We start from the raw sequence: 27,501 nt of genomic DNA on the forward strand, positions 1-27,501 counted from the left end.
AATAGTCAGGGTGCTCTTGCAGTAAGAGAATGTCATTAAGACCGAAAAATGGCCCACAAGTTTTAGTGTGCTGAGAATTTCCTAAGGTGCTGGATGAAAAATACTGCATTTCCTCATCCTCATCCCCATTTTCAGGCAGCAGGTTGGAAGTGAGACCCTGAATCTGCATTTTTAAAACAGCTCAATTCTGATACCAGTGGACCTTGAACCTAAGAAAAAACACCAATTTGGAGTGTGAAAGGACAGGACTGAAAACTTTTCTTTAAGAAAACAGCATTTTTATTATTATTTAGTCTCACAAGCACCAGTTTTCTTGTTCTGGATGTAGATGTGGTAGGTATATTGTTTATGGAACTGTCTTGTGCAAAGAAAGAAAGAACATATGTAAGTTAATTACTGTGTCATGAATGTATAGTTCAACTTGATAGAGATTAATTCATAATATCTTTCTTAAAAGCTCCCTGTCTTTTGCCATTAATCCCTATAGTGGAATGTTTAGGGGAGTGTGTTCATTGATCCACTTCTCATGCCAGCATGCACAGGGCAGTTTCCCTGTGGATCCGGGCAGACGAGTAAACAGAGTCCAGAGCCCTCTGCAGATTTTACAGGACTTTAATGCTCTCTCAGGGAACCAGGCTCACAGGCAGGGAGGCTGGCATGCAAGGAGGCAGGCACGGGCCATCTCCCAGTACCCCACAATCTCCGCACTCTCTCTCATGTGCTCTCAGTCTCTGTCATCTCGCATCTCATCTCAGAGTGCTCCTCCTGTTGTGCTGACACGGTGGCCTTTCCCTGCACCTCTGGGCACAGGTGCCCACTCTTACCCATGGTCACACTGTTCTCTCTGGCCGGTGGCCATAACCAAGGCATGCGGGCCCTGTGCCCACACCTCTCCACACAGCCATCCATGCTAGCAGTGGGAGGGCATAAAAAATGCCTGATTGTTAACTCATTGACCTTACACCACTCAGTAAAAATGTTCTGAGCTCTTGTGTGGCTGGCACTGTGTGAGGAGGTAGGGCGGTGGGTAACTGTGAGCCAACAGGGGATGAAGGTGATGGGGGCTTGATTTCTGGCCTCCAGCAATTTACAGTCTGTCTAGAGAGACACCTAAATCCTACACAACCATGACCATGTACATCTCAATTTTGTCTAAGAGTATTCTTATTAGTTAAGGTATTTGTTGAATTCATTATTAAATGTGATTTTTATAAATATTTAAGTATTTACATATAAAAAACCTACAAAATGAAAAGAAAATAATCCTTGTCAGGCTATATATATATTGTGGTTTTGGGTTTAAAAAATCGATTGCCGAAGCAGATTATAAACCTTACAGGTACAAATTGATTGGACTAGAAAGATGTATTCTATAAATCTGTACAAAGTTGGCTTGTAGTTTTGTTTTCTAATCAGTAAGTTAAGACTGCGTCACTATGTTTAATTAAAATGTTTTAAGGATCCAGGGCCTCCCCGGTGGTGCAGCGGTTGAGCGCTGAGCTGCGAAGCTGCCCACAGCCTCTGCAGCGCCGGTTCGATCCCCAGCTGCCAGCGAGGGTCCCACATGGTGTGCAGACCTCTCCTGCTGCGCCTGCTGCTCCTCTTAGCAGTGTACTTCGTCAGTCTGCCTGTTCTGCTTCCCGGTCTGGCTCTGGTGAATTCTCTCACCCTCCCGTGCTTCTGACTGTACCCAGTGCTTGTATAAATAAATAAATACATCTTTAAAAAAAATGTTTTAAGGATCCATTAATTTTATTTTCCCTCCTGTTCTGTCTCTGCTCTCTCCCCATTTGTGAAAGAGCACATCAAGAAAGTATATCCTCATGCTTTCAAGTACAGATAGACCTGAGTGCAGAATTCCATTTAATTGAATTCTGATGAGCAGTTTCAGTATGTCTTTGTGGTCTGAAATGAGTGTGGCAGTAATCTATGACAAAACAAATCAATACAAAACTAAACTGTCACCCATAGCTACTGCTTCTTGGTTTTCAGTGTTGCAGGAGGCGAGCTGTTTGACTTCTTAGCTGAAAAGGAATCTTTGACTGAAGAAGAAGCAACAGAATTTCTCAAACAGATTCTGAATGGTGTTTACTACCTGCACTCCCTTCAGATTGCCCACTTTGATCTTAAGGTATGTTACTGAGTGCAAGCCAGAAGATATGATAGAAAGATTAAGCGAACCACAATATCAGTTCTTTGTTTGCTAAGAAAAAATGAAGCCTCTGAAAGAGATACATGTTTTTTTTTTTTCCTTTATAGGTTTAACAAGTGGGATTGTCCCATAAATGAGCAAATATATAACGAACAACTACCTCTAGGCCTCCTAACATTATGGGATAGAGGCTTAAGATCAGTAAATATATTCGACAATTCTTGGAGAAGAATCAAGGGTTCGTAGCCAGCCAGGTCTTTAAATAAGAGGACTGTTGTTGGTTACGGGGCATTATTAGCCTGTAGCAGCCTGGCTGCCCAGTTTCCATCCCCCTATGCCTGCAAGGCAGTAAGGTAGAAGGTATCCTGATCTCTGCTTTCCTTCTTGATGCAAAAAAGACTCATTGCTGCTGTCACCAGCAATCAATTACACAAAACTCTAAGGTTGGTTAATTGAGATCTTTGCTTGGCTGGAGGCAAGGCATTCTGGGAGATAGAAAGGTTTGTCATACTCCCAACTGCCACAGGGGTTATGGGTTCTGGGAAGTGAAAACATACAGGTGAGCAACAGAAAATGGCAATGTGAGATTCAAGGTACCATCCAAGGGCAGGCAGGAGATTGTCATAAATAGCATGTGACTATTGCTAAGTAAAAGATTCAGATCGCTTGTAGCTAGGATAAGAAGATCTCTGAAGATCCCTTCCAGCGCCATCCATGTTGCTGCAAATTGCATGTGTTTATCTTTTTTGAATGCTGAGTAATATTCCATGGTATATATGTACCACATCTTCTTGATCCAGTCATCTATTTTTGGGCATTTGGGCTGTTTCCAAAGCTTAGCTATTGTAAACAGTGCTGCTATAAACAGAGGGGTGCAGGTGCCCTTTGGAACTGATGTTTCTCTGTCCTTTGGGTAAATACCTAGGAGTGGAATTGCTGGATCATATGGAAACTCTATGTTTAGTAGGTCAAGAAATCTCCACACAGCTCTCCATAGTGGTTGGACCAGTTTGCACTCCCACCAACAGTGCAGGAGAGTTCCTTTTTCTCCACAACCTCGCCAACATTCGTTGTTGCTAGTTTTTTTAATATGTGCCATTCTCACTGGTGTAAGATGGTATCTCATGGTAGTTTTGATTTGCATTTCCCTGATTACAAGCTCAGTGAAATAAGCCAAAAAGAAAAAGAAAAATACCGGATGGTCTCACTCATAGCAGGAATCTAGAAAACTTAAATAAGGGACCAGGAAAATGAATAACTATAAGAAAGTGAAAATCAAAATCAACAAAAAACTATGAACCAGAGACACTTTTTGGGGGGTTGGGGGCGGGAGGGGAGGGATTGGGGTCAGAATGGGGGGGTTGCAATTGTATGGGGAATATAAAAATAAAATTTATTATTTAAAAAAATAAAATAAATAAAAAAAAGAAGATCTCTGAAGAGGGAGGATGTTCTCCATACTTAGTGTAGCAAAACTGTCAAACCCCAGCTGTATTCCCCAACACTCACTAATATACACCTCAAAGAAGCTGCTGCAAATACCCCTGATTCTCTGACATCTGGTTTCTGGGGCCCTGGGAACTGAAAATGCCAAAGAGTAAATGTCCACAGAAGTGCTCTTGGCAATGGAGGATAGTGGAAATGGGGGGTAAATACTCAACTCCTTTGTGCTTCATTTGGAAAACTGAATGCAAGTCTTTCTCCCTAAGTTCCCAAAGGGCCCCCACCTTAATAAGACTCTTTGCATCAGCTTCCTTCCTTTTCCTGTCCCCCCATTCCTTGACCTAATTCTTCCTGGCATACTTTCCACATAAGCCTCTTGCACCCAATTCCCTGTTGCAGGTATGCTTCTGGGAGAACCTAAACCAGGGCGTTTTTCCTAGTGGTTTCTTTCAATGATTCTTTTAACTCGATTTTTTTATTTGTTCAGGGGAGAGGAAAAACTCTTCTCTCATCTTGTCCTTGGCCTCACATGTCATACATAGCATTTTAAGATTATTATTGTGGTAAAAATGACCATTTAGCCATTTTAAGCATAACATTAAGTACATTCACATTATTGTACAACCATCACTACCATTCATGTCTAGAAATTAGGTATCTTTTCAGATTGAAACTCTGTACCCATTAAGCACTAAATCCCCATCTTTCCTCCTCCAGCTTCTGGCAGCCACATTTTACCTTCTGTCCCTATAATTTGCCTAATCTAGGAACTTCATATAAGTAGAATCATATAGTATGGCCTTTCTGTGTCTCACTTATTTAGGCAGAGGACAGCATAATGTTTTAACAGTTCATCCATGCTATAGCATGTGTTATAATTTATTTCCTTTCTAAGGCTGAATAATATTCCATTATACCGCATTTTGTTTTTGTGTTGGTGGGCACTGAATTATGTCTGCCTTTGATTGTTGTGAATAATGCTGCATTGAACATTGCCATTCTATTTCTTTTGGTTTTTAAAGCCTGAAAACATCATGCTTTTGGATAGAAATGTCCCCAAACCTCGGATCAAAATCATTGACTTTGGTTTGGCTCATAAAATTGACTTTGGAAATGAGTTCAAAAACATATTTGGGACACCAGAGTTTGTTGGTAAGTTCCTTTGCTTCTGGGATTATTCAATTCTCATAAACATCATGCTGTCATGATGTAGCTGTAGCATCATTGCCATAATACTTGTTTCTGCTTCATTCATGGTAGAATCTGTTGATTTACTTCCTTCCAAAAACTAAATATACATTTTTTCTTCTTAGCTCCTGAGATAGTCAACTATGAACCTCTTGGTCTTGAGGCAGATATGTGGTAAGGAAAGTACCCTTGATGTTGTTATCTTTCTGGTTTGTTGTACTCTTCCCCTGACATTTATTTTTGTCTTTGCTTTGTGTCTAGGAGTATTGGGGTAATAACCTACATTCTGTAAGTACCAAAGTCCACAGTTCCCTCTCTTTGAGACTGTATGTTTTACTAACCATTGTATGTGGTGTATTCTCTTCAGCTTATGCATAATTTCTATGTAAACATACTCATTTTATACCCCAGACCATGTTTCGTTTGTAATAATCAAACATTTTCTCATATATTCAAAATTAATCATCCAAAACTGTAGCATAATCACTGAAAGAAAACATAGCTGTCTGTCACTGCAGAGAACATAGGTAAAGTTTTTTTTTTTTAATTTACATGTTATTTCAAATTAGTGTTTTAAATTTTCCCTTTGTATTAAGCTGCAGTTTTTGTTCATGACAATTAAATACAAAGTAGCATGTAATTAAGTATTCTAAAGTGACTGCCTAAGTGCCAGATTATAGTTCTTCAGTCCCTCTATCAGATATTAGAGGAATGAAATGACAACATGAGAAATAATTATTCATGTTCTATACCTCACTTTATTAACAGTCTAAGCGGGGCCTCCCCATTTCTTGGAGACAATAAACAAGAAACATTAGCAAATGTATCTGCTGTCAACTATGAATTTGAGGAAGAATACTTCAGTAATACCAGTGCCCTAGCCAAAGATTTCATAAGAAGACTCCTCGTCAAGGATCCAAAGTGAGTGTCTTTTACTCCTGCAAGAAGCTCATCTGTGTCCTCAGCTGGTTAGCACCTGGAGGGTTAGTAACACCTTTACTAGTCACCTTATATTTATGAGATTCTGGTTGTTTTCACCTGGCAAAGGAAAGCATGTCATGTGAAAATACTTCAGGAATTTAGTCAGGGCTCTGTGTACCTGCTCAATTGTCTCTGGAGGCACAGTGAAACCATCAACAAAAGACCAAGGTTGTTTTGGCTTTCTTCCATAAAGGCCAAAACATGCTGCATTTGCTTGGTAGGCCCAATGGGTATGGGAACCACTGTAACATTTACTTCTATAGTCACAGCATTTTTTTCTCCTCTCTCTCACTTCCCCCTCCTCCCCACACCAAAAGGAAGAGAATGACCATTCAAGATAGTTTGCAGCATCCTTGGATCAAGGTAAGTTGCATAATGTGGTTACTTTGAGTTATATAGGGCATTTAGGAATTCATTTGTATAAGGCTATTACTAGCTGCCCTGGATCCTAACCACAGGTCCATGTGGAGTACTGTGTTTGCTATTAGTGTCATATTTTAAGAGAACTAACAGATGAGTGAATATTCTAATGACAATAGACATGGAGAGGAATAAGCTGTCATGATTCGGGATTATAAATGGGGAGCTGAAGGTGAAGTCCACGCAAGAGCCATATTTGGTTTGACCTTTTGGATGGTGGCCCAAACAATTTTTTAAAAAAGATTTTGAGGGTCTCCCCAGTGGCGCAGCGGTTGAGCGCTGGGTTGCGAAGCTGCCCGCCACCTCTGCGGTGCCGGTTCGATTCCCGGCTGCTCCCCGGCCACCGGAGGAGGGTCCCACATGGCGCGCAGACCTCTCCTGCCGCCCGCTGCTCCCCTCAGCAGTGTACTTCGGTCCTTCTGCCTGCTCTGCTCCCCGCTCTGGCTCTGGTGAATTCTCTCACCCTCCCGCGCTTCTGACTGTACCCAGTGCATGTATAAACCAAAAACAAAAACAAACAAACAAATAAGTAAAGAAATAAGACATGCCTCTAGAAAATTAAAAAAAAAAAAAAAAGATTTTGAATTAGTTTCTAGCATTTCAGTAACCCTTGACATATGGCACTTTTAAGTTATCTGCCTGGTGCCTGTCAGCATTTGGGTTAACGAATTGTAGTTTTAACTAAACCAGAAAGAACTAAGGAAGGGGAATGAGACAGTTACAGGAAAAAAAATCTTAGAATCAATAAGCAGATTTTAATGCAGTCGTTTGCATGACGTAATAAGGTTTGGGGCAACTGGACAACTCTTTGTTTGTGCAAGCTCCCAGCAGTTACCTGGTGTAGTACAAGCCTGCCCGGGGCAGGTTCACTATCGAATCACACAGATAAAGAGAATCCTGGAACCCTTGGTGGATCTTACAGACCTTTAATGCCTCTCAGGGAACCAGGCACACTAGGCAGGGAGCAGGCACAGGCCGGACCAGGGACCATGACTTCCTGGAGGCTTGACAGACTTCTGGCCCCTGGCAAACTTTTTGCTTTTCTCTGACCTCTCTCTAGCATTCTCAGCCTCATGGTCCTGCCTCAGAGTGGTCTCCTATAGCCGTAGTCCCACTTCAGTGTAATGCTGCCCTTTTATCCCTGGCCTCCTGGCACAGGTGCCTGCACTTACGCACGCACACTCCCATGCTCCTTGGGCCCAGGTGTCCACAATCATAAGTGCACGTGCCCCTCACTCTTGGCCCCAGTGGGGGGAGGGGCCTGATTTACTTAATTTACCCTACAACTGGGCTCCCCAGAAGGCAATGGTGTCTCCTCTGTGTGGTAGAGTTAAATGGCTTGTGGAAAAGATGCAATAGAAAGCATTGTAATGTTGTTACACTAGATTTGTTGACTTAAGACCTAGCCTAGCTCTAAATTACGTAATTATATTCAAGTCAAATGGCTTATAACATGGCCTTACCATTCCCAAACTCTCAGTGTAGAAAGTTGTATTTCAGCTTGACACCAAATTTACCTGTTCAACTTTTCCCCAAGATTCAGCTTTTATGGTTTTTATCAAACCCCTCCCCAGGCACAAGATTTAGTCACTAGAAACTAGATTCATTTCATATTATTCCAGCTTGTTTTATTTTAGCAAGGTCATTGTGTTAGCATCCCAAATAATGACAGGTTTTATAAAATTGTAACACATATCTGTAATTTTTTTTTTTTTATCTTTCATTTTAGCCTAAAGATACCCAACAAGCACTTAGTAGAAAAGCATCAGCAGTAAACATGGAGAAATTCAAGAAGTTTGCAGCCCGGAAAAAGTGGAAAGTAAGATTGTTTGCTATGGAGGGATTAACTTACTCTGTTTCCTCTGTGAAGCTGCTTGGATCAGTGCCCATCTCTTCTGATGGTGGCAATACAAAGTGCATCCTTTTTAAAATGGTTTACTCTGTACTCTGTGCCATTAACCTGTTTTCAAAGATAAGCAAAAATAACATTACAGTTCTGTTATTTCATATTTTCACATGTACTTTTGTACCTATCAAAGTCAAAACCATTCCCAGGACAGATTTTTTTGAATCAGCACAATATTTTTTTTTTTTTTAATGTAACAAGTCACATTTTAAATGTATTCTTTTTATGGGAAGCAACATGGTATTATGTTTATACATAACTTGTGTAAATGGTTCTTAAATCCAGCCTTGGTCTATGAGTGGTTGGAATAGGGGTGGGATGGGGACAAAGGCCCTTGATCTCTTGTACTTTTTCATTGTGGACAATGTGTGCAGGGACTGTGTGGAACATGGCTCTGAAGGGTATTCCAGCTATCATTGAACAAATGAAAATTTAGGGTTAGGGAATATGCACAGGGTCAAGTCAAGTCTAAAGGAAACTCTTACCAGCTCTGTCTCCCCAGCATGGGACCAGAAATGCACCTCATTTTCACACCCATCAAGTTGGAGTGTCATGAAAGGATGAGAACCACTGTAGTAGGTTACATAATAGTTAACTGTCAGTTTTAAAGAAATCCTCAGAATAAGGCTTAAAATGTAGAGAGAATCGCCAGAAGGCGCTCTCTGTCTCTCTCTCTCTCTCTCTCTCTCTCTCTCTCTCTCTCACTCATACACACACACACACACACACACACACACACACACTTCATGTCTTGATTTTGCCCCTAAGAATAAATGCTGAGGTGTTTGTCCTATTAGGTAGCCTCCACCTCTTCATTTCAAGTGACTGTTTGAGTTTTGGTAGTCATATTATCTGCCAATACCAGTTTGCCTGCACACGGGGACACAAGGTGAGGCCTCTACGTACTGTACCTCTGAGGGGGATGTATAAGGAGTTTGCCTGGCTAATACCATTTCTCCAAGAGTGAAAATCAAAACAGCAAGAGAGAGAGGGATAGAGGGTATTCCTATAATTCAATAGTGAAATCCAGAAAGAAAATCTCTCTGTATCCTTATCTTGATATGTAAGACCTTTAGAATTAGTCTTGAAGCAAATATAATCCAACCTACTTGTGGATTCGCCCACCCCTGCAGAGCACGTGCTGCCAGCAGTGAGTGCTGTCCCAAAACTCTGTCATTTGTACTAATTGGAGCATTGTTGCATAAGCTCACTTGCTTCCCCTGCCTGTCTTTTTTTTCCTCTCTCTTTTTTAAAGCAATCCGTTCGCTTGATATCACTGTGCCAAAGATTATCCAGGTCATTCTTGTCCAGAAGTAACATGAGTGTTGCCAGGAGCGATGATACTCTGGTAAGCAAACCTGTTCTCTTGGTGTGGTTCTTTCTTAACACTGTGTATTTAAATGTTTTAGTTATTCTGTTTTTTCCAACAACCAAAAAAACCCTGAAGTCATGGAAATACCAGGCCTATTCTTACTCTTCTTGAGGTAGAGAATTGGAATGACTGATTTGATATACTCTGTTACTTCTTTTATCCTCTTTTCTCTTTGTTTTGATTGGCACTGTACCTATTCCTACCCTGCTGCCTCTAATATTACCCTCATGCACTGTTTGGTAAAAATGGCTAATCAGTAGAGGAGGAAAAACAACTCCAATTTTCACAAACTGAAATTAGAGCCCTCTGTTGCCCCTGATCTTGAGGACTCTTGGATCATAACTGTGCAACACACACACATAAACTCACTAGAAAGTCAGAGAAAATGCAGTGGGAGTAGCTTGTGGTAAACCAGAAGGCTAAATCCACTTGCTTTGTTAATATTGTATTGACTGCCCAAGGCCCTTGAGAACAACTCCATAAATTTCCCCCCTTAATCCAAACTGAAACCTAATCACAGATGAACTCTTCAGATATTATTAAACATATCTGAATGCAACATGACTTTCCATTGACAGTCACATAATCAGGGCTTGTGAGCTCTGGAGGCAGAGGGAACTTCAGTAAAGGCAGAAAGGCTGGTGCTGTGGGAACTATCCTGCTCCTGTAACTGAATAGTCACCATTTCCTGAGCGGAATCTGGGGACTCCCTAGCCAAGAGCACATCACTAGACTTGCAGCTTGTTTCACTGAAACTGCAGGTCTAGCCTTATAGAGTGAAAAGAGATAGGAAATGTTAGAAAGGAAAAAGAAATCAGAAGGAAGCAAGTTAGGAAAGGGAGAGGAGTAGATTGGGGAATTTTTAGATGGTGGCAGTGGAATCTAGAGAGATAAATGAAATAAAGTTATCATAAATAGTGAGCTGGTAGAAAATTGTACATAGTGCAATAAAAAGTCCAAAGTAAGAGACCCATGGTTGTGTAAAAGCTCCAGCTGGGAAGCCCCCTTCCCAACCTCACGTTCTCTTTACTCATCTTAATACCTGTGATGAGGAGGGCTGGTTGTAACAACCTGCATATTCTTCCCGTTTTCCCATTTCTCTTGTTTTTCATTTTCATACAGTATCTTAGTCATTAACTACTATGATGATAGAAAGGCAAATCCAATGGCATTTTTAAACATGCATTCTACAGATATTATTAAAAACCTCACAAAGTTTGTTTGGATTCAAATCTGTAGAGAAGAGAGAGTGCAGAGAAATATTTTTCCCATTCTGCCCTACAGGCAAGGATCATCATCGGCTGGTGACGTGCTTTTCCAGACTGGAAATTTCAGGAATCGTTACCTCTTTAAGTTTAGAAACTTTGTTTGGAATTTTTAGCTTATTATTCTTGGGTTTTAGCATACCATATTTGGGGAGAATCTTAATATAAGAGAACTTTGGCGTAGTGGCAAAAATTTAACAAACTTTTTGTTTAACATCTTTAGTTATTTTCCACCTATAATTAAAAATGCACCCGTTTTTCCTTTTTCTGGTCTATATTTTTAGATTTATCCCCTTTAGGGAATTTTAAAAAAAATTGTGAATAGATTTCAGAGAATTTTGTCTTGTTATTCTCTAGCTAGAGAGGGAAGAATTTCCAGTGATCAGTAAATGACAGTTCTGTAAGTGGAGAAATTACAAATTAAAAAGATTTATCTTCTTCAACAGAATCATTTCTTTGGTTCTGCGGTTTTCAGTCTTGAGTTACACCTGAAATTTTCTGGAGTGGTTTCTGGGACTATTTTAAGGACTCTTAAGATTAAATACAAAGGATAATTTGTCACCAGTTACTGTTCTAAATCTCAATCTTGAATGCTGTGTGCTCTCTGTTTCACAATGCAGGTGACATTAAGGCACAGGAAAATTGTAGATGATGTTAGTTTTCACATTAAAGTGGCTAAAAGCAACCTACTTTCTTCCCTTCATGATCATGTGGATTTGGGGTTTCAGTGGCTTCTTTCATTCTGAATGTTCCTGTTAACAATCAAGCATTGATTTCTCTTATGTTCATAAGCAGATCATGGCCTGCAAGCTAAGTCATTCTTTTTTTCTCAAGGATGAGGAAGACTCCTTTGTGATGAAAGCCATCATCCATGCCATCAATGATGACAACGTCCCAGGCCTGCAGCACCTCCTGGGTTCATTGTCCAGCTATGATGTTAACCAACCCAACAAGGTCAGGATTTATTCTGCCAGGGGCAGTGTGGTGGAGGCTAAAGGTAGCAGTTGTGTGTGTCACGGGTCAGGGTCACTCTGCACCTCTAAGTTGAAGGTGGAAAGACCTCATCTGCTTCTCCATTTTCCCTCCCTCTTGCAAAACTCCATGCTGTAGGAAAAATCACTTCTGTTTAGAGAGTGAATCAAATTAGAAATAAGATCTTTCTGTATTGTGGACCTTTCTTCTCTGCACCTATTGCACCTTTATCCATGAAATTTTAATTGTCTCATTTTCAAATGGAAATGTTATTTGGATTATAAATCTAAAAGTAGTAGAGCCAGTGTGTTCTTCTGTCTTCCAGTCCCGTTACATAGCAGTAGGTAAATCCCAGTTGAGACTTAAGAAGGAGTGGGATGGCAGTGATAGTTTGGACTTTTTTCCTACTAAACCTGAAAAATTCTATTTATTTTTCTTGCCTATTCCAGCATGGGACACCTCCGTTGCTTATTGCTGCTGGCTGTGGGAATATTCAAATACTACAGTTGCTCATTAAGAGAGGCTCAAGAATCGATGTCCAGGATAAGGTCATAATTCTGTTTTATTGTAAATCTATTCATTGTTTAAGTATTTCCAAATGTTTCCTAATCACAGCAGTAACAGAAAAACATGTATACCCTATTTCACTTCTCAGTTTTCCATGAAGGAAGATAAACTGCTTCCATAGCCTGACAGTCTAATGTACGTTATAAAGAGGCAAGCATTTGGAGTCTGTTGCTTGACATCAGCTCTTTGTACTCTACACAGATTTCACTCCCCACATTTACTCAGGAGTCATGTTTGGAAAAATTTGCATTATTAATCTCATCAGAAGTGTGTTTGCTATATGTCTAATACGGCAACAGAGTAAGGATGAGACACTGAAGGTAAAAATATCATTAAAAGTAAAATCACTGGGCCTCCCCTGGTGACACCGGCATTTGAGCGCCACACCGTGAAGCTGTCTCACAGCCTCTGCAGCATGGCTTCGATCCCAGCTGGCCGGCTAGGGTCCCACATGGCGCAGCAGACCTCTCTTGTCTCAGCTGCTGCTTCCTTCAGCAGTGTATTTCTTCAGTCTGCCTATTCTGTTCCCCGCTCTGTCTCTGGTGAATCCTCTCACCCTCCTGCACATCGGGCCTGTACCCCAGTTCTTGTATAAATAAATCAATCTTAAAAAAAAAAAGAATTATCTGTTAACAAAAAGAAGTAAAATCACAATTAATAGCTAGTGGTCATTTCAGTGGATCTGTCATCAGCTTCCATTGACTTTCAAGGGATAAAAGTGGTGGGATCTGGCCCTTTACAAAACGGGGAATTCTAGCAGAGGTTAAAATGAAGCCTTTTAATGAAAAAAAAAAAAAAAAAACCTTTTATTTTGAAATTTATTTGAAAACCTTTTATTTATTTCCTGCAATGTTAATGTCCTGGCATAACCAGGGTTTATTTGTCAAAACTAAAAAATGGAATTTTATTTTTCTTGGAAATTGCTCCTTTGGAGTTTGCCGTCACGTGGGAAGGGAAATACAGTGAGTCTGAGTGATGCGTGTGTTCAGACCCATGGATTCTTTGGGAATGTGACTCCATGTTGGTGTTTGTACAGGGTGGATCCAATGCTATCTACTGGGCCTCTCGGCATGGCCACGTAGATACCTTGAAATTTCTCAGTGAGAACAAATGCCCCCTGGATGTTAAAGACAAGGTAAGGTCACTTCCCTTCTCAGGGACAGGAAGAAGTAATTAAAGGATGCTCTTAAATATTGATATGCCATGTGCATCAGGACCCAAAGAACAAGGATTCAAAGCCAATATCTTCTGACAGAAAATTTAATATAGAAGTTTCTTTTTGCTGGGATAGCTTACTCTGTTATTAAAATCTGCCTTGAGCTGAAATCTACCAGGTAGTTGACATAATATGCAAGTTATGATTTACCTGCCTCTTAACATGTTGACTCAAATTTCTACTGGAAGGACAACCAGGGACCTGAGTTCTGACTTGCCTGGTGCCTTTAAACACAATTCTTTACCATTTTCTTCATCTTTGAAGTGACTGACAATGCTGACCTTATAATCACTGGTACTAGAAGGATTAATGAGACAATGCATGTAAAGTAAGCCTTTTGAGGCAAAAATAGACAAATTATTGATTTAACAAGATATCTGCATGTTTCAGACTGCACAACCATCCTTTGAGTCAAGTGGCATTCATGGAAGCTGCACCTGGGAGTCCTACCCACACATCATTGTGAATTCTGCCAGGCACCCCTTCTCTGCTTCTAATGACTTGTAGACTCAATTTTCACTTTATATCACAACTCCACATAAACTTTTGTGGGTTGCTCACTGCACCGTATATAAGAATGACATTCACTTCAAAGACACATGTGTCTATTAAACGGCAGTTTTCTGTCAGGTGGCAATGAAGTATCTTGTTTTTTTATAATAGTTTATTCTGACAATTTTTGGCAAATATAAGTAAAATATCACAAGGAAGTTGCACCTTTTACTATTTCACAGGATGTTATCTTATGAGCTAATAATGGTGTTTTAAAAAATCTCTGAGAGTTACATATGAGATAATGGGGAGTTCTGACAAACAGGATAAACCAAGTATTGGGGCTACCCTAGGTTCCTAGCTCAGTTACCAAAGGGACACCTGGCTTGGGGGAGGTGGGCCCCCACAAAGGGGAGGATGTGGAGCCCGGCATAGGTGGACCTCCAGTGCTGTGGAGCCCCCACAGCTTATTTCCAGGGGGTCCCTGACCCTTTGTTTCTTTTGCAGTCTGGAGAGACAGCTCTTCATGTGGCAGCTCGTTATGGCCATTCTGACGTGGTTCAGTTACTGTGCAGCTTTGGCTCTAATCCCAATTTCCAGGACAAGGTGGGTCATGGTAGCTGTTGCCCTCACTTCCTCCTGCTCTCAGCAGGGTGGACAGGTAGCTAAACGATATGGTTGGGTCCTTTGGGTTTTATCCAAAGTTAGTTTTCTACTTAAGTTACAGAAGGCAGGGGATCAAACAGAAGTACTAACATTCATTCATTCCTTTAACCCTCTGGATAATCCTCTGATTTCAAATTTCAGTTAAGGGTCTAAGGCAAGTGGAAGTTCAGTAACTTGCCTAAGGTCACATAGTTCTTAGTGGTGGTGCTGGGGTTTGCATTCACAGTCTGGTTGCAGTGTCTGTGTTCATGACCACTACATGATATGGCATGTGTCTAACAAGCTGCTTGTGGATATCTAGGTCTGTACAGGCCTATCAACCCCATAACCAACCTTTTCCTTGACTTGTTAAAGTTTCGATTTCTCAGCTACTTCTCTGCCAGCGTAATATTACATTTGTGTGATTCATATTTTGTGTTATGCACATAACAGAAATGGTGAAGCGTTATGGTTAGAAGAATTCTTGTTCAGAGAATACTCTGCTACTGTTTAGTAGTCTCAGATGAAAGCCCTTTTATAAGAAAGCTCACTTAAGTCCATCCTCACTGGGTTCCGTTGTTCAGAAGAGTTGAATTTATGGTTCCAATAGGCTTCCAGAAGCCACTTGTCAGTCATATATTGAGAAAGCCAAATTCATCCAGCATCTAAGTGTTGAGGAAAGAAAACTAATGAAGAAGTGACATCAGACCTGTGTCCATTATTTCAGATTAATGTTTCACTCCAATAACATAAGTTTCCTGCTGCCTTGACTGCTTTGCCATCAAATTGTGTGGAGACCCTCACTGTGCCTGTAAGTTTCTTCTGTGCTTTAGCATTGTCCTCCTCTATGCTTCCTTGGCCAGGAGGAAGAAACTCCCCTGCACTGTGCTGCCTGGCATGGCTACTATGCTGTGGCCAAAACGCTTTGTGAAGCCGGCTGCAATGTGAACATTAAGAACCGGGAAGGAGAGACACCCCTGCTGACCGCCTCTGCCAGGGGCTACCATGACATCGTGGAGTGTTTGGCTGAGCACGGGGCTGACCTTAATGCTTCTGACAAGGTGCTTTGTGGGTAAATGTGTCACACTTACTAAGAAGTGAGCTTGGGGATTGGAGAGGTCACAAGACTCCTCAATTTATGCAAAATAACAAGCTTAAATGCAGCAAATTAAAATTATCCTTTCTCTTCTCTGTTCCAGGGATTCTGTGAGTTTTCTGGTGTCTGTTTAATATTCATTTGTTGCATGTAACAAAATTTATGAATTGGTCATACTCAGTTTTCTGTATTATTTTTTATGTTTTTAGCTTTGGAACAGGTACAGTGATAATCACTGAGCCCAAGACAATCCTTATTTAGGGCTAAAACTAGCAATGCATGATTATTTTGTAGATAAGCAAAGCATAAGTGGTTTACTTATTTCCATTACCTGTTGTTCTGTAGAGGACAATAGGCTGCTCTTATTTGTCTGATAACATCAATTTTAGACCAAAAGTTCCTTTTAATTTTAATTAAGCAAATTCAGCATAATCTATTGTGATTGTGAACTTGTACTTAAGATGAGGTTTTGATGTTGCCATATGTAATCAGATTTGGTAACTGCCGTTGTGGAGTATTTTCTTGGTACAGATGAGTGGCTCTCAAGCCCACCCAGGGAACATTTGGTAACAGCTAAAGGCATTTTTGATTGTCCCACCAGGGGTGCAGGTTACTACTGGGATCTAGTAGATAAAGACCAATTGAGCAAACACCTTGCATTGCTTTTTCAGTTTCTCCTGGTGTAAGATAATAGACTTTCTGCTTAAGAAGTTAGTAAAGTTTGTTAAGCAAATGTTTTCCAAACACTTGATAAAATAAGCCATTGGAATCCCAATTATTACTTACCCTATAAATTCAGAGACAAAAATGTACAATCTGCTATTACTGTAAAGCCCTGTACAAAAAGCCCTGCTATTACTGTACAATCTGCTATTACTGTAAAGATGAATCAAGCTGTGATTATGCAGAGTGGTTTGTATGAATCTTGCCCCAGCCCCCAGGTGTGACTGCCACTTAATCCTCCTTTAGGCTTTACAATAGCCATCCCATTTCCAATTAAGCCTCGCCTAGTGGCAGCTGAGAAGATGAGTGGCCAGGCCCATGTACCTGTGACAGTGCTCACAACCCCTGTGTTTATTGCAGGATGGACACATTGCTCTTCATCTTGCTGTAAGACGATGTCAGATGGAGGTCATCCAAATTCTCATCAGCCAGGGATGTTTCATTGATTTCCAAGACAGGCATGGCAACACCCCACTCCATGTGGCCTGCAAAGATGGAAACATGCCAATTGTGGTGGCCCTCTGTGAAGCAAACTGCAATTTGGATATCTCTAACAAGGTAACCCTGAACAAAAAGTCATACAAAGCCCACTGGGGTCCATTCACCTGCTTCTGGGTTTGGGTCAAGTTTCTCTTCACATGTCTTCATTGTTCAGTCATTATTACTCATGCGGACCTGTTCTTTTAATAGGGCTCTCCATTTTAAGTCATGTTTTGCATAAGACTGATGAATAACAGAAAATTATTACATCAATAAGTTCTTCTTGACTAGCCTGGTTTACCATGAAAAATAAAGTCTCAGTGATAGATAAAGAGTTTATTAGATAATCAGAGTTAGGCTCCAAACCCTGGAAGCATCCAAACAGATTTTTTCTGTGAGAGCTGTTCTGGTAAATATAAATTTGAAGTTAATTTGTATAGGTAAAGCAGTGAGTCATTAACATTTAAGAATGTGATTATTCTTGATAGGAGGGACTTCTGGTTCATAATTGTCCTAATTTGAAGATATGCTGATGCTAGAGGAAAGCAATCAAGATTTTATTGTTTCCTTTCTGAGGAAAACCCTACCGAGGTGTGAATATTGGCTTCCATTGTTAAATATTCTTTATCTGGAAAGGCTGACTTACAATTTCAGGCAGCAGACTTCTATATACAAATGGGGCATGTGAAGATGGCTTTGTCCATTTGTTGTGCCAGGGATAGGATCTCCAGAAAATTTTATATTTTGTTTATTCACTAATGGGCAAAAAGAAAGAGAGAGAGACAGACAGACAGGGACAGGTCTCCTATAGAGGTGGGTAGGGTTCCTGACAGGTACCAGCTATAGAGTAGAGGTTCCTGCAACCCCCCCCCCCTTCAGATTTCAGGTGCCAGTTGCAGGCCCATGTTAGTATGTGCTTCTGATCAACTCCGTAGACCAGAAATTTCCAGAACACCCTCTGCAAATTTGATTAATTTACTCAAGCAATTCCCAGAACTCAGGAAACCCCTTTACTAATTTATTGCAAAGGATATAACTTAGGAATAGCCCAGTAGATGAGATGTATAGAGCAAAGCATAAAGAAAGGGCAAAGAGCTTCCCTGCACTTTCCAGATGTACAAGTCTCCACAAATCTCTACATGTTCACCAACCTTGAAGCTCTCGGAAGCCTCCTCCTGTTAGCATGACCAGGAACCCCAAGTGTAAAGGCTTGCATGCTCTAAAAGGAATTGGCTATCCTCATTCACAAAGGCAAGAAAAGCAGACTCTTATCTGGAAGATCTTTAAAGAGAATTAGTGTGCGAAGAGAGAGAAGAGAAGAAAGGATAATCCTAATAGTAGTTTCCCAATAAAACACCCCAAATTACCCATCCCCTTGTGGACAAATGCCCAACCAAACAAGGTCAGCCCAAAGCAGGGCTGTGGAGGCCCAAAACCATATCACAAATCCAAAACACCCGCTGACAGAACCACAAGAAAGGGTCCAGGCAAAACTGGGGTAGAAGAAGGGACACAAAAATACAAATCAGGGTAACAGCAGCCATGCTTAGCCTCCCCACATGTCTCCAGCCATTTGTCTATTCCAGTTGTTCCTCCCTGTCTCCATGCATCTCCTCTGATCTTCTTCCAGCAGCACCAAGGTATAAGCTGGGGCTACAGAAGCAAGATCTCCTGAGCCTGCTTGTGTTCACTTATATACCAAGCATGGCAGCTTATCTCCAACCCTAGACCCTAGTAGTTCCCCCGTCTCAGGAATTCCAGTTCATGGCACACTGGGACATGTAACTCAAGGCAGGGAAATGGCACCTCTCCTTGGCTTATTTCCTTAGAGTTATCTCACCCTCCTTTTGGCTTTTATTTACGCTTGACTGATGAACTCACTGATCATTAACAGTGTTATTATGTTGAGTTCAACCTGTGGCCCCTCCCCTTGCCTGAAATCTAGGAGTGTGGCTGAAAGTTTCAGCTCTCTAATCCCTTTAGTGGTTCTACTGCAACCCACTCCATCCTTCATTGCTTCCAAAAGTCACTGTATTCAAGTATTCACATAACAAAAGGCATTTTTATCACTCTTGAGTAGTCTTAATTTGATTGAGATTCCTAGGAAAGGATTCTCTTCTTAGGTTTCCCCCATTGAAAGTTTTATAGTCAGAGGTTGATAACATCTTGTTAAATTTGGTAAGATCTAAGGAATGCTGTCATTTGGTGAATAATGATGAAAATAAATGATTATATGCTTCTAGGTTGATTTTTTTTTTTTTTTTAGATTTATTTTTATTTATATAAGCACTGGGTACAGTCAGAAGCGCAAGGGGGTGAGAGAATTCACTGGAGCCAGAGCGGAGAGCAGAACAGGCAGACAGACAAAGTACACTGCTGAGGGGAGCAGCGGGCACGGCAGGAGAGGTCTGTCGCACCATGTGGGACCCTTGCCGGCGCCGGTGACTGGGGATCAAACCAGCGCAGCAGAGGCTGCGGGCAGCTTCACAGCCCAGCACTCAACCGCTGTAGGTTGATTTTTAAAAATCAACATTGTGTTGACGTTTAGAAATTAACTAATATCTTCATTTTTCTTGAATACCATCCCAATTTTCATTATCAGGTAAGAGACAACAGTCAGATAGTCATGTGTTTTGTTTTTTTTAAAGATTATTTATTTATGCATACAAGAACTGGGGTATAGGCCACAGGTGCAGGGGGTGAAAGGATTCACCAGAAACAGAGTAGGGAACAGAACAGGCAGACTGACCGAAGTACACTGCTGAGGGGAGCAGCGGGCGAATCAGGAGGTCTGCTGTGCCAATTGGGTATCTCCCTGGCCGGCCGTGGGATCGAACTTGTGCTGCAGAGGCTGCCGACAACTTCATAGATTGTGTCTTAACCCCTTGCGCCACCAGGGAGGCCCCTTCATGTGGTTTTAATACAAAAGTTACTACGTTGAAAACAAGTCCAAGTTTAATTATTTTTTTAACTACAGGAAATATTTGTTTATAAATGGCATACATGCCAGCAGAAATGTGATTTATTTGAGGTAAAAGAATTAATATTTGAGTGAGCTGGAAAATTATGTATCTACAAAAATTTATTCCTCTTGTATGTTATATCATTAATTCTAATGGAAATTGAAATTGGTAATCTTCAAATTCTGAAAATATGAGAAAGTACTATCCCTAAGTCTTAGCCATTAGTGCTGGTTGTTTTCATAGTTTATCCCATTCTAATCTTGCGAAGTCAATTATGTAAGTGCTGAAGGAGAAAGCCAAATTTAATACAATATAAGCAGCATCAAGACCTTGGCTTTCTTTCTAGGAGTTTTTAGTGAATAAAAAGCGTCTTCAAGGAACATTGTGGGTCTCATTTTAATACCTTTAGACTTAGCCATTGTGTATATCTGGATTAGCTGTCTCCTGTGAAGGTGGAGGAGGCAAGTGAGGGCTGCTTGACCCTAATACTAAGAAAGGAATGGGTGTTCATCCTACTCCTAAATGCAGCAAGTACACCTATTATAAATACACTTCATGAAATATCCAGCATGTTGCATGTCTAAAAGCAATTTTTTTATTTAATGGAAAAGTCTTTACATTTATGATCCTGAAAATGGCCATGGCGGATCCAAAATGCTGATATAACATGTTTTTATTGTATGCAGTGAGTAAAGATACAGAGGATATTCAATAGATGATCTGTCACTGAGCTAGTTCAGCTGAAGCAAAATTCACGCGTTTTACAGTTTCGTGGCATCAGCAGCAAGGTTCAGACCTTTAGCCAGTGCCCCCTGGAACGGCAGTGCTGTTTACGTAGGTGACTCTGTGTTCTCGCACCTACCCTTGGAGTCTCACTCTTTCGTCTTCAGTGCTCAGACTCAGCACACCTAGACTGTGGCTCTCACGCCTCTTCAGAGGAATTGGCATCTGCTTTGTTAGTCTGGTATTTTTTTGGTTTTGTCTTCTTAGGAATGGTGATGGGCTCTAGGGAAGCTTAAAAGGTGTTCATAAAGTAAGGAAAAAGCTTCATTTCCCCAGGAAGCACATCTGGCTTTCCATAGACTCACCCTAGCCACTGACCATGTGGTCACAGCACAGTGACAGTTACATCCCACAAGCAGACTCTCCTTCCCTGATGTATGTCCTGCTCTCTCCTTACCTCAATTCAATTCCTCCGGAAATAAAAATGGCCAATCAGATCCCACCCCTTTCACCAGTATGTGACAGTAATGTGTCACTATCTTTGGCACTTAATGCAGTGAAACAGGTGTTCTTCATTCTTCTCATATACAAATCAGAAGAGTGGCTGTTTAACTCAGTCGTGTTAGAAAACACCAGAGGACCGCATCTAGATAATGCAGAATGCACAACCCTTAACATAACACCCAGGAACATGAGAGAAGGCTGTGGCCGGCAGGTGTCTCAGTGTCTGTCTCCGACAACGTCAGCATGAAATGAAGGGCCTGTGCACAGCAGAGTGCGTGATTCTCGTGGCACTGCGTGGTTCTTGCCCTCAGGTTCCTTGTGGACAGACTCACAGATATTTCAATATAACAACATCTCATTTTGCAGTTACTGCTGTGGGAGAGACCCACTGCCATGGGAAACATAGACATCTGAACATTAAATAAACCAGGAAAAGCTTTCTGGGGTGATCATTTAATAGACAAAGCAACAGCAATATGAAGCTATCTGCAGCCATTGCAGCATGAGTTCACTCCCTGGCCAGGGAGCTACCCACATGGCATAGCAGACCTCTCCTGACTCACCCACTGCTCCCCTCAGCAGTATATTTCTGTCTTCAATAGACAAAGAAAAGGGGAAAGAAGGGCTCAGATGGGTATGTGTGTATTTGGGGACTATTTGGATCCCTGTTATGCAGGTATATAGGGATGACAGAATGCAGGAGAAAAAGACAGTTGGAAAAGCCCTTGAATCTAATTCTAAGGAGTTTGGGTTTCTATCAAAAATTAGGGAACTTCAAAAGTATAAATGTCTTTGTGCTTTTTCTTTAAAGATTTATTTATTTATGCATATGAGAACTGGGGTACAGGCCAGAGGTGCTGGGGGTGAGAGAATTCACCGGAGACAGAGTGGGGAACGGAACAGGTGGGTCTACTGAAGTACACTGCTGAGGGAACAGCAGGTGAGTCAGGAAAGGTCTGCTGCATCATGTGGGTAGCTCCCTGGCTGGGGATTGAACTCATGCTGCAGTGGCTGCAGATAACTTTGTATTGCTGTCACTTAACCCCTTGTGCCACATGGGAGGCCCCCTCTTTGTGCTTTTTCTTCATCACACTTCACTGTCCTTCACTTCTATAAAATTATACATTCCATAACCAAGTTGATCTTTCTTACACATATATCCAAACATTTCGCCCAAATCCCCAAAACTTCCTCTTTACCTTCTCACTTTAGTTCCAACATCTTCAAAAGCTTTATATCTGCTTTGTAAACCACTCTACAGAATAACATCAGACAGAACAGTAAACATACACTGCAGCATTATTATAATGCCAAAGACTTGCAACTATCATAATAAGTGTTCATCCTCAGTGGAATGACTCAATGAATTATGGCATATTCACATATTGAATGTTACTAGGTATTAAAAATGTAATAGATTTAGTTACATATGTGAAGAAGTATTCACAGTCTATAGCTAAATGAGTAAAGAAATTGCACAACACAAGGTGTTGTCTTTTCAAATAATTTATCTCCTTTTATGAATTCATAGTTAAAAACTTGGAAGGCAGTATACCAGCATCTATAAATAGAGGATGCTATGAGTAGAGGATCTGGGGATAGAAAGAAAGTAGGGCAGGAGAGGGCCTTCCTATTGGCACAAGGGGTTAAGACGCAACCTATGAAACTATCTGCAGCCACTGTAGCCCAGGTTCAATCCCCGGCCAGGGAGGTGACCCACATTGCACAGCAGACCTCTCCTGACTCTCCCGCCGCTCCGCTCAGCAGTGTATTTCAGTCAGTCTGCCTGTCCTGTTCCCCACTCTGTCTCTCGTGAATCCTCTCACCCCCCACACCTCTGGCCTGTACCCCAGTTCTTGTATGTATAAATAAATAAATCTTTAAAGAAAGAAAGTAGGGGAGGAGGACTTTTGTTTCCTACCATTTCCTTTTATGTTGTTTGGATAGTCTAAATGAGCACATGTTAATAACTTCATAACAAAAACCTATGTTGGCAAACAAAAACTAAGACAACACTCAGTTTACAACAACTCTCAGTTTACAACATATGTAGCATCTCAGTAATTTTTTTTATGACTCCTTCTAGGGCAAAAGAAATACCCAACAGTTCTGTTTATTATGCAGTTCAGTCCAAAAGATCTAGTATTTATGTCCTAAAAACTTAATAGCTATTGAAAAAAACATGGTCCGCATCATCTGAAAGATAACAAATGTTTCTGTTTCGTCCTTACATGACCACAGTTGTGTGCTAGCAGGATGTGTGTGTCTTTTGGGCATCTCACTACTCCTCAAACCTTGGACTTAGATTGGACACAGTGACCCTTATTTCCTGTTCTAGCAGTAGATTGATTTTCTCAAGATATTTGCTGCTTATCACAGCACCTGTCAAGCACCCCAACCCATATCCCTGCTATGCCAAGACGTGGTGTGTTTGAAAGAAATGCAATCTATTGTTGAATCTGAACTATCTGGGTTTAGTGGTCGACCTGGTGTCCACATTTTCTGGTTCCATTAAAAATTTAAAATATTTCTTGGTCACCCTATGGCTTCATGGTAGTGTCCTGAGGTGTGTTAACACACAGTTTGGGAAATCATGGGCATAAAAATAGTGGACACAACCTTGAGGTTTTTCATTAGTGTCTTAAAAGGCTGATCTTTCATCCCTTCTTCCCTTGCCATATCCAGATTTGAACTGTGATGTAGATGGCACTGGAACTTCAGGGGCCCTCTGCCCTGACTCATGCCTCCTTTCTCCCAGCACAGCAGGAAACTATTTAACAATCCTATGATAAACCTCCCACTCTCTCATCCTTTCAGTTGGCTTTTTAACTGGAAAATACTTGAAAATGTTCTGCTTGGCTTGTTTGCCTCACTAGATAGTGTTTCTGGAGAATAGAGACTATGCCTCCCGTTTCTGGTGGGTCCTCGCTCCCTTCCATAATGCTGACCCTGGGGGATAGATTCCATAAATATCATCCTCAGCAACAACCTTGAGAAGGAATCATTAGGTCTCTTTTGTCTCTTTCAGTATGGACGAACGCCCCTACACCTTGCAGCCAACAACGGGATCCTGGATGTGGTCCGCTACCTCTGTCTGACAGGAGCCAATGTGGAGGCACTGACCTCGGTGAGCGATGCTTCTGGCAGGCGAAGCCCTGGAGATGTCCTCAGCCCTCAAGGGCACCAGGGAAAGGAATTGCTTGGCAACTGCGTTCCAAAGCAGACAAGCTGCTATTAGGCTTCAGCTCTTCCACTGTAGTTACATCAACATTTGCCCACACAGACACAGACCTACGCTGCCAGGAACGCCTACTCTTTCCCTCTGGCTTTTTGTTTCCTATATTATAGGCACACACAGTGCTGATGCCTTTTTTATTTAGGTGCCTGTTTTTGTTTAGGTGCTGTTACTTTGTTTCCTAAATTCTCTCCCTCCATGACAGGACACTGGGAGTTCTGTGGGCTTCAGGGAGGGAGAGTAGAACCTCAGTGTGTAGGGATCAGTTGACCAGAGCTGTTCTCTCTCGGTGAAAAAGTGTGGCCTTGAAACACTACATAACATACACCTCAGTAGCATCTTTAAAGACATATCACCCAAAGCAGTGATAGTGAAGGCAAAGATAAACAGTTGGGACCACATCAAATTAAAGAGCTTCTGTACAGCAAAAGAGACGGTAACCAAAACAAAGAGATACCCCACCAATTGGGAGAAAATTTTTGCACAAAACACTAATGATAAAGGACTGATCACAAAAATCTACTAAGAGCTAATGAGACTTAATGAAAACAAAGTAAATAATCCAGTCAAAAAATGAGCAGAAGAGCTAAAAAGACATTTCTCTAAAGAGGAAATGCGAATGGCCAACAGGCATATGAAAAAATGTTCAACATCACTTGTAATCAGGGAAATGCAAATCAAAACTACAATGAGATACCATCTCACACCAGTGAGAATGGCACATATTAAAAAAACTAGTTACAGCAAATGTTGGTGAGGATGTGGTGAAAAAGGAACTTTCCTGCACTGCTGGTGGGAGTGCAAACTGGTCAAACCACTATGGAAAGTTGTGTGGAGGTTCCTCAGTCTACTAAAAATGGAGCTACCATATGACCCGGCAATTCCATTCCTAGGGATCTTCCCAAAGGACAGAAAAATATTACTTTGAAAGGAAACCTGCACTCCTATGTTTATTGCAGCACTATTTACAATAGGTAAAACCTGCAAACAACCCAAATGCCCAAAAATAGATGACTGGATCAAGAAGATGTGGTATATATATACCATGGAGTATTATTCAGCAATCAAAAAAGAGAAAATCATGCCATTTGCAGCAATGTGGATGGAGCTAGAAGGAATTATGCTCAGTGAAATAAGCCAGAAGGAAAAAGAAAAATATTGGATCGTTTCGCTTTTCTTCTTTTAAAAAAAAGATTTATTTATTTGTTTGATTGTTTATACAAGCACTGAGTACCGTCAGAAGAGCAGGAGGGTGAGAGAATTCACCAGAGTCAGAGAGGAGAGCAGACCAGGCAAACTGACGAAGTACACTGCTGAGGGGAGCAGCTGGCGGCAGGAGAGGTCTGCGTGCCAAGGGGGACCCTCCTCCGGTGGCCCGGGAGCAGCCAGGGATCGAACCGGTGCTGCAGAAGCTAGTGGGCAGCTTTGCAACCCAGCGCTGAACCGCTGCACCACCAGGGAGGCCCTGGTTTTGCTTTTAAAACAGGAATGAATGTAGGGGAAACAAATAAGACATCAGTGTAAAAAAATAATAACAGTACAAAACACAACAAAGCAAAAACAGACAATTATAAATGAGAGACATCCTGCAGGGGAGGACATGGGAGAGGAATAGGGAGGGAGGGAGGAGCACAGGGGATTGAGGTGATGGTGCACAGTGCATTGGTGAAACTCTATGGGGACTACACCTGAATGGGTGGGGGAAGCAAATATTGTTTAAAAATGAAAAATGATTTTTAAAAAATTTTAAAAAAAATTTAAAAAATAAATAAGATGCAATTAAAAAAAAAAGAAAAGAAAAAGTGTGGCCTTGCTGTTAGGCCTACAAAATACTGTCATTTTTAAAAATTTTCTTCAAAATTTTTTATAAATAACTTTTTTTACATAAAAATAGACATTATTTGTTGCTACTTTTATTTTCTTCAAATTAGTGAGGCAAAATTGTTTTACATTGTTGTATCTATCTGCTTTTGGGGCTATAGGTTTAAACCTCTGCAAATGTATATTTACACAACATGCCCTTTACCAAAGCCCCAGAAATCTTCCACCATGTTCCACCGAGTCCACTCCCTCCCAACTCGCACTCCATCCTCTCTTTCTGCTTGCCTCAGTTTTGCAGTCAGATGTCAAGGGTTTATTACTGGTTTAGTTTTGACTGAGCCTTTTTTGTTTCTCTGTATTTCACATATAAAGGAAACCATCCAATATTTGTCCTTTCCTTCTGACTTATTTCACTTACCATTATCCTTTCCAGTTCCATCCATGTTGTCACAAATGGCAAGAGCTCATCTTTTTTTAATAGCTGAGTAGTACTGTACAGATACCACCTTTTTCTGACTCAAACCTCTGTCCTTGTACACTTAGGCTGTTTTCATAACTTTTGTAAATAGGGCTGCAGTGACCTAGGAGCACATCTATCCCTTTGAATTAATGTTTTTATATTCTTTGGTTAAACACAAAATAGGAGCAGAATTGCTCCTGGGTGATATGGTAGGTCTATTTTTAATGTTTATAGGAATCTCCTTATTGCTTTCCATAAAGACTGGACCAGTCTACATGCCCTCCAACAGTGTAGGGGTTTCCTTTTTCTCTATACCCTCACCAGTTGTTTCTGGTCTGTTTGATGTAGGCCATCCTCACTAGTGTGTGATGGTATCTCATTGTGATTTGAATTTGCATTCTTTCATGTGTCTGTTGGCCATCATACTCTCAGTCTTTTGCCAATTTTTTTATTAGGTTAATGGATTATTTGTGTTGAGTTTCATGAGTTCCTTATATATTTTGGAAATCATCCCTTTGTTAAGACATATGATGTGCAAAATATTTCTTTCCATTCAGTAGGGTGGCTTTTGTTTTACTAATAGTTTCTTCTCCCCTTCCTTCCAAAGTATATTTAAATGAGATTTCTTCAGGTCTTCTCGCTCCCTACTCCTCATTCCAGACCTGACACTTTCCTGCAGAAGAAACCCTTTGATTCACATTTCATGAAATATCAAAGAAGAAAAACATGTCAACTAATGAGATAAGGTTGCTGTTTATTGCTACATTAAAATATCATTTTAGTTCTTTCTGCCTCAATGATTAGTTAACTCTCCATCGTGTCATGTGGGACACTCCTGAAACCCACAACAGCTTTGCTCACATAAAATATTTTCTAT

General features: G+C 40.9%; 1 protein-coding gene across 1 annotated transcript in view; it reads left to right on the forward strand.

Annotated features, from left to right (window-relative positions):
- The window catches only part of DAPK1 (death associated protein kinase 1), a gene marked incomplete at both ends in the record, with an annotated part of 208,491 nt that overhangs the window by 136,128 nt on the left and 44,862 nt on the right, over window positions 1–27,501 (forward strand). Inside the window, 15 exons of the mRNA XM_084239244.1 lie at window positions 1,993–2,131; window positions 4,618–4,747; window positions 4,909–4,957; window positions 5,045–5,071; window positions 5,552–5,704; window positions 6,082–6,127; window positions 7,914–8,003; window positions 9,346–9,438; window positions 11,562–11,681; window positions 12,149–12,247; window positions 13,303–13,401; window positions 14,482–14,580; window positions 15,483–15,680; window positions 16,799–16,996; window positions 24,137–24,235. Coding sequence (XP_084095370.1) covers window positions 1,993–2,131; window positions 4,618–4,747; window positions 4,909–4,957; window positions 5,045–5,071; window positions 5,552–5,704; window positions 6,082–6,127; window positions 7,914–8,003; window positions 9,346–9,438; window positions 11,562–11,681; window positions 12,149–12,247; window positions 13,303–13,401; window positions 14,482–14,580; window positions 15,483–15,680; window positions 16,799–16,996; window positions 24,137–24,235 — 1,639 coding nt within the window. The remainder of the gene's footprint in view (window positions 1–1,992; window positions 2,132–4,617; window positions 4,748–4,908; window positions 4,958–5,044; window positions 5,072–5,551; window positions 5,705–6,081; window positions 6,128–7,913; window positions 8,004–9,345; window positions 9,439–11,561; window positions 11,682–12,148; window positions 12,248–13,302; window positions 13,402–14,481; window positions 14,581–15,482; window positions 15,681–16,798; window positions 16,997–24,136; window positions 24,236–27,501) is intronic.

This window comes from Talpa europaea (genome assembly GCF_964194135.1).
Source record: "Talpa europaea genome assembly, chromosome: 7".
Lineage (NCBI taxonomy): Eukaryota > Metazoa > Chordata > Mammalia > Eulipotyphla > Talpidae > Talpa > Talpa europaea.